The 7,814-nt window shown below is 41.0% G+C and overlaps 1 protein-coding gene across 1 annotated transcript; it reads left to right on the forward strand.

Annotated features, from left to right (window-relative positions):
• The first annotated feature begins 3,787 nt into the window (after window positions 1-3,787).
• LOC100012468 (olfactory receptor 10T2-like) lies at window positions 3,788-4,735 on the forward strand. Its single transcript, XM_001366743.2, has one exon. It carries the CDS (start codon window positions 3,788-3,790, stop codon window positions 4,733-4,735), a length of 948 nt encoding a protein of 315 aa, XP_001366780.2.
• The last annotated feature ends 3,079 nt before the right edge of the window (window positions 4,736-7,814 follow it).

Here is a 7,814-nt window from a genome sequence, read left to right on the forward strand (position 1 = left end):
GGACCAGAGAGTTGTTCAGTTTAGCTGAATAAATTATGACAGCTGACATTTTATTTATCACGTTGGGACTGTCAAAATCACTTGACCCTCCCCATAAACTTGAGAGGCAGGTGACAACTTTATATCTGAGATCGCTGAATTTCAGAGAGGTCATGAAATGATCTCAGCACTGCACAGCCTCAAACCAATGCCCTCATGATCTTAAGTCAGGAATACTATTTGTCTAACCACACTGCCAGGCTGTAAATAGAAACAAAGGATATATGGAGAAGGAAAAAATGAAATTAGCCTAAATGGTAGAATGGCACCTGGATGGAGAAGGGAGATCCTGGGTTCAAACAGACACTTCCTAAGCTGTGTGACTGTGGGCAAGTCACTTAACCCCAATTGTCTAGCCCTTACCACTCTACTTCCTTGGAAATAATACTTTAGTATTGGTTCTAAGACAAAAGATGAGGGTTAAAAAAAAAAAGGATGACATCAGGCTGAAGAGGGCCTTGAATGTAGGAGGGTATGAGTTCTTTGGAAAAATATTTTAAAAGTATACCTGACATATATTAAGGACAGAGAGTTGGTGCCATAGTACACAGAACACTGGATTTGGAATCTGGAACACTCATCTTCCTAAGTTCAAATTGAGCCTCAGGCACTTACCACTTGTGTGACACTGGATGAATTACTTAACCCTGTTTGCCTCAGCTCCTTATCTGTAAAAAAAAAAATGAACTTGAGAAGAAAATGGCAAACTACCCCAGTATCTTTGCCATGAAAACCCCAAATGAGGTCATGAAGGGTTGGGCAGGACTAAAATGATTGATTAAGGCACACTTTAAAATAGAATCTGCAATATTAACATTTTCTCCATTACTTTCTTAAGCCTAGACAATCAACAAAATAACAAGTCAAGTCTTGATTTATAATATTTGTTGATTTCTAAGGTGTAAATTCCAGCACTGAAAATTTAACAATTGACTCCTGGTCAGAGCTGGCTCCAGAACACCCCTATCTCAATGTCAGACAAAGGAGTTCCAGAGGCTTTAGGGCAGTGATGGCGAAACTTTTAGAGACCTGCCCAAACTGCAACCTTCACACCACATGTGAGTTCCCCACCTTACCCCAGAGAGTGGAGGGAGGAAGCACTCCTACTGGGCTGCTGGACAGAGGGGTAGGTGTTGAGAGAAATATCCTTAGGTGCATGGATAGGGGGAAGGGAGCAGCCCCCTCTGGCACACTCAGGCATGTGTGCAATAGGTTCACCAACATGGCTCTAGGGAAACAGTGAAGAATTTTAATGGGAGAGGAGCAATATGACCGCAATCTATGTATAAGAAAGACTGGTTTGAGTAGTAATACAAAATATGGGAAAGTCTAAGGGCAAAGGCAACTGGACCTAACAGGAGGCAAACGTCCAGGTAGGAAGGAAGGTCAGAAAGACCTGTTTACATAGGTAAAGGTGATAGAAATAGTCAAGTTGGGAGGCAACTGAAGAAATAACAGGAAAAGTGGGAAGCCAGAGAACCTTGACCCTCAGGTGAATGGTGGGTGGCTGGAGCAGGGGATAGGCATAGTAAAATCAGGAAGGGAAGCAGTTTTTGAGAGATAAACTTTAGATTTGGATGTTTGGGGTTTGAGATACTTGTGGGGGGGAAGGGGGGCATCCAGGGAGAGATGTCCTAAGGTAGCTGGAGATATATGTCTGAAGGTAAACTTTAGAGTTGTAAGTAACCTAGAGGCCATGTAGTGTAAGCCTTTGTTCTTATAGATGAGATGGTGGATCAATGGCTAGACCACTGGTCTTAGAATTTGAAAGACTTAAAATCAAATGTAGTCTCAGATACTTAGTAGCTATTTGACCTTAGGCAAATCATTTAAACTCATCTGCCTCAGTTTCTTCAATTGTAAAATGTTGATGATAACAGTACTTACTTTCCAGAACTGTTGTGAAGATTAAATGAGAAAGTGTTTATAAAGTGCTTAGCATAGTATCTGGCACATAGTAGGAACTTAATAAATGCTTATTTCCTTCTTTTCTTACAGATGAGAAAACAGACCTTGAGAGGTTGAAATGTATATAAGGTACAGCTAGGATAAAGCCTGGATTTAAACCAGGTCCCCTGACTTTTAGTCCAAAGTGCTTTTATGCTGTTTGGCTATTTCTGAAATACAGAAGTTACAATTCAGAACAAGAACAAGTGTGTGAGAGACCTTTGGTCTTGTACTTTTTTTTTGGAAAATTTTATTTAATTAGTTAATTTAGAATATTTTTCCATGGTTCCATGATTTATGTTCTTTCCCTCCCCTCCCCCAACCTTTCCTGTAGCCAATGAGCAATTCCACTGGGTTTTACATTTGCCCTTGATCAGAACCTAAATTTCCATATTATTGATATTTGCACTAGGGTGATCCTTTAGAGTCTGCATCCCCAGTCATATCTGTAGAGTCCGATAAAGCGGGTCTACAAGGAGGGGGTTGTTCTTTGTGATAGGGACCCGAGGAGAAGTAGGGAATCAAGGAACCAGGGTGAAGAATGACAGACACAGACAAGTCGGTATTTGAATAGGGCAGGCAACCCCTATGATTTTCCCCTTGGGAGGAAAATATGAAGATCAATGGAATACAAGGTAGAGGAGAAGATTAAGGTAGAGAATGCAAGCCACAAAGGCCATAGCCTCGGGGGAGGAGAGGCTTTAGAGAGAGAGAGAGAGAGAGACAGAGAGATTCCTAGAACAGATTGGAGATCCAAGAGGAAGTCCAGAAGGGTCTATCATAAGGTTGCCTTTGCTTTTATTGTTGAGGAAGAAAGGAGGTGTTTCCAATCAGGTAGCAATCACATCACAGAGCATAGACAATTAAGACTGGGTGGTAGGGTAGAGGGAACACCTTTGGGCCTGTAGATTACAACCGGGCTTTCTCAAGGGAATGCTCCGAATATGTTAATGAGTTTGTCCCAGGCAAGGGCCACATGGCCAGGCCAAGGTTACATTCACAAACATCATTGTTATAACCTTATGCTTGGAGACACAGTAGCCATATAGTCATTTATATTTCATAGATGTGAATATGCTTGGAATGCTACAATATCCCCATCAATCCATGTGATCAAGCAGTTGTTTTTCTTCTGTGTTTCTGCTCCCACAGTTCTTCCTTTGAATGTGGATATCATCTTTCTCATAAGTCCCTCAGAATTGTCCTGGATCATTGCCTTGCTGCTAGTAGAGAAGTCCATTACATTCAATTGTACCACAGTGTATCAGTCTCTGTGTACAATGTTCTCCTGATTCTGCTCCTTTTGCTCTGCATCAATTCCTGGAAGTTGTTCCAGTTCACATGGAATTCCTCCAGTTCATTATTTCTTTGAGCACAATAGTATTCCATCATTAACATATACTACAATTTGTTCAGCCATTCCCCAATTGAAGGGCATCCCCTCATTTGCCAATTTTTTCCCACCACAAAGAGCACGTTGGCCTTGTACTTTTGCCTTTTGTTGTTAGTCCAACTCTTTGTGACCCCATTTGGGTTTTTTTTTGGCAGAGATCCTGGAGTGGTTTGCCATTTCCTTCTCCAGTTCATTTTACAGATGAAGGAACTGAAGCAGATCTAAGTCTAAGTCAAGGAATGATGAGCCTAAAGTTAACCGGACAATTAACAAGAGAAAAATAAGATAGAGGTAGTAAAAATGGACAATCGAGTGGGAAACCAAGATCTACTGAGGCAAACTTTTATTCTAGAAAATGGCTGATGTTAGAATCTCCTTTATGTTCTATCTCTCTTTTAGGTTCCTGGGATGAAATTGGGAAATGAGACATGGATAGTGAAGGAATTTGTGCTTGTGGGGTTCTCCAACTTTCCAGACCTGAAGCCCACTCTTTTCTCTCTCTTTCTGCTCATGTATCTAATCACTCTCAGTGGCAACATCACTATTATTACCATCATCTACCTGGATCACACCCTTCATACTCCCATGTATTGCTTCTTAGGGGTTCTGTCCCTCTCAGAGACTTGCTATACATTAGTCACCATCCCCAACATGTTGGTGCATCTGCTAATGGAGAATCAGGTCATTTCTATTTCTAGTTGCCGGGCCCAGATGTTCTTTTTTCTGGGTCTAGGCTGTAGTAATTGTTTCCTCCTTACCCTAATGGGCTATGATCGGTATGTGGCCATCTGCCATCCACTCCGTTATCCAATGATCATGAGTCCTTCAGTTTGCATCCGTCTGGGAGCCTTGGTTTTCTGCTCTGGGTTTCTGGTGGCCATCATTGAGACTTGTCTCATATTCTCCTCCTCCTTTTGTAACGACAACCGAGTGGTACACTTCTTCTGTGACATTGCACCTGTTCTCAAGCTTAGTTGTACTCAGAGCATAGCCAAGGCCCTGGCTATCTTCTTCCTCAGTGTGATTGTGGTACTGTTCTCCTTTCTTCTCATTCTGCTCTCATATGCCTTCATTGTGGCTGCCATCTTGAGGATCCCCTCTGCCGAAGGACGGCGCAAAGCCTTCTCTACATGTGTGTCTCACCTTACTGTGGTAATTGTGCACTTTGGCTGTGCCTCCATCATTTATCTGAGACCAGAGTCAGGAAGCAACCCAGAGAAGGATCTGATGGTGGCTGTTTTCTACACAGTGGTCACTCCACTACTCAACCCTGTGGTGTATACCCTACGCAACAAGGAGGTGAGAGTTGCACTAAAGAGAACCTTGGGACGCAGACTGAGGACCCAGAGTCTCTAGTGATAGGATAAGGCTAGAAAAAGTGAGAGAGCAGCACTGTAGCTTCAAAAGGGACCCAGATGTCCAAATTCAGTTGTGCTGACATCTTCAGTTGTTTCAATGCTTCAAAGTCATAACTCAGTCCATTTAATTGGAGACTAGTCTGGTTGTGCTTCTCAATTGCCTGGCTCTAAACTTTCCCACATCTTCCTCTCTATACCTCCAGATGCCTTCCTCAATAGATCACCCACTTGCATACTCTACTTCTGCATCCAAGTTTCTTCAATTAATTGGCTTTATGACCAGAAAGTGACTTTGTGGAAGGAGCATGGAAATCATTAATATCTTATGGCCCTCTCTGCTTTGTTGCTATTCTTCTAGTGGCTAGGCAGAAGAACTACTTATGATCCAGGCTGGTGATGCTCTATGCCAGGCAATTCAGAAGCCCCTTGGAAGTAGGAAAAGCATTTCTTTACCAGCTCTGTAAAAATCAAATTATATCTCTAATAATAAAAATATTATATTTTATGAGGTTTATTAAGGATCATTAGAAATCAAGGAATAAAGAAGATACAAAATAAAAACCACGTGCCCATGGCTGATTAGCCCATTTAAAATCCCCACACTTAGCTTACCACTATACTTGCTACATCATTGCAAAGGAAGAGCATTTGGGAGGCATTACTGCCAGTTAAATACCAATTGTGATCTCGCCAACATGGAGACTCAGGAGAGATTATAGGGAATTCTGGGAAATACCAAGGACTTCTGGGGAATGAAGTCTAGTGTTCAAAATCTCCATTTATACAGCTCTAATTCAATGACTATGCAGATAAATACAATAGAGTTTTAATTCACTTCAACTTTTCCCCTCCACAGAACACACCAAGAAAAAAAGACTGAACAAATTCAGTTAATGTTTAAAAATTTTCTTTTAGTACTTAGAAAAGGATCTCAGATGTTTCTGTTCATTTTCAGACCTTCCTTGAGAGGTGATGAATGACTTGAGTATGTTATAGCACAAAAAGCCTATTTTAGCTTTGGGAGGCATGGTCGAATCATTTATCCTCCTTTGAGGGTAATTTCCTTCCAGACAGTTCAAATCCTTCCTTATATAAAAGGTCGTTCTTCCCCACCCCCATTTGTTGGTGCCTTCCTCTCCCCAATTATCTCCTATATCCAGCACATATATTTTGTATATGTATAGTTATTTATATATTTCTTCCTCCATTACAATGTTTGTTCCCTGAGGTCAAATACTATTTTTTTTGCCTCTCTTTGTATGCCCAGTGCCTAGCACAGTGCATGGCACCTAGTAGGTGCCTAATAAATGCTTGTTGATTGACTGCCTATGAGGAAGTAGTACCCTTTCAGCTGAATTCATAAATTCCCTAACTTCATGACCAATGAACTTGGGCATGGGGGTGATGATGGGACCAAGAAGTAATACTCAGCTAAGTACAGGCCTGACAGAAGCCATGCATCATCCCACAGAGACTTCATGCCACATTGGGGAGCAGAACCAGCAGGCACAGAGTGTTGCCATCACCAAAAGACCATCAAGGACCCTGAGGTGTTGGAGGCAAGATTTACCCCTCAACCTTAGTCATATATGTTTTCTATGTATATACCTTTCCAGGAATATTGTTCCTGCTCATACATGCTCCCTATATGTGTGATACTCCTCGCACAAGCCATGGCCACATGTGTTTCCTACAGATATACCTCTATGCATGTTCTTTGCATGTATCTACCCTTCTCATGTATGTTACATGTAGAATGCAAACTCTTTGGTGCTGGGGGCCATCAGTCCACGACACCTTGACAGAGTCATGCGTGGTAGCTGGGGAGACCACAGAGTGGTCCTTGGCGAGATGTGACTGCCCACTCTATCCCCCTTGCATGACTTCTTTCATCAATGCCCCTTACCTATGAATTGACATGATTATTATTCCCCCTAGTCTCAAAAGAAATAATGCAAGAGCAAAACACCTGTACCCTAATTTTCCAAAACATCACCAAAAGATCAGACCCTTAACCCCAATCCCAAAAAGACTATCATGGATTAACTTTTACTTAGGTACTTAATTCCCAGCAAAACCGCAGCTAGAGGCCAAGCTCAAAACTTTCTCATGAAGCCAGCACACAAATCAATCATAGAGGCCCAAGCGATAAGTACAAGTACATCAAGCTTCAGTATGCCTCAGTGAATCAGTAACTCCCTAGAAGCCACTAGTCTAAATTTGAATTGTGTTCCCAGACCCCTCAGCCTCAATGATATGATTGTTGAATTGTCTTCTAAGAACTGCTGATTAATTATTCCATTTTATTAAAAGCAATACACAATTTTCCTTGTTTGTAAGCTCAAAACTTTTCACAGGGTAATGAGAAAATTAAGCCATCTGTGATGAAATAATTTATCTTGTGTGCAACCTTTATTCTGTCTTAAATCACAATACAAAAATATGGAATGTTAATCAAGTGATTTGTTAAAAGTTAATGTATCAGTTTCCCAACTATCTCTCTTTGATTTTGTATACCTGCATGCCAAGAATATGGATATAAAAATAAATCCCAAGTCTGGGAATGTTGGAGCAGCTCAGAGATGTAAAGCAGTCCCATGGCCGTTATGATTAAGCTGTCTTCCTTTTGTTATTTATTTTATTTTATTTCATTTATTTTGACTGATTGTTCACCATCTACCAGGAACTCTGGAGTTGCTAGTGAGGCTGGACCTTGACCATGGCACCTTGGGTTGGGACTGTCTTGTCTTTTAGCATTTCATCCATATTGTTCAGCACATAGTGAGAACTCTGCTACTTTTCTTATTATGCTATTTGATTAAAATCCTTTAATTTTTTCTCGAATCTACCTTATTGACCAGGGCAAGGTCACCTCCCAGGACCTCGGTTTTTTTAAATTAAAATTTTTATTGAACAATTTTATTTAATTAATTAATTTAGAATATTTTCCCATGGTTACATGATTCATGTTCTTTCCCTCCCCTCCTCTCACCCCCCATAGCTGATGCACAATTCCACTGGGCTTTACATGTGTCATTGATCAAGACCTATTTCCATATTATTAATACTTGCACTAG

This window comes from Monodelphis domestica, chromosome 3 (assembly GCF_027887165.1).
Source record: "Monodelphis domestica isolate mMonDom1 chromosome 3, mMonDom1.pri, whole genome shotgun sequence".
Lineage (NCBI taxonomy): Eukaryota > Metazoa > Chordata > Mammalia > Didelphimorphia > Didelphidae > Monodelphis > Monodelphis domestica.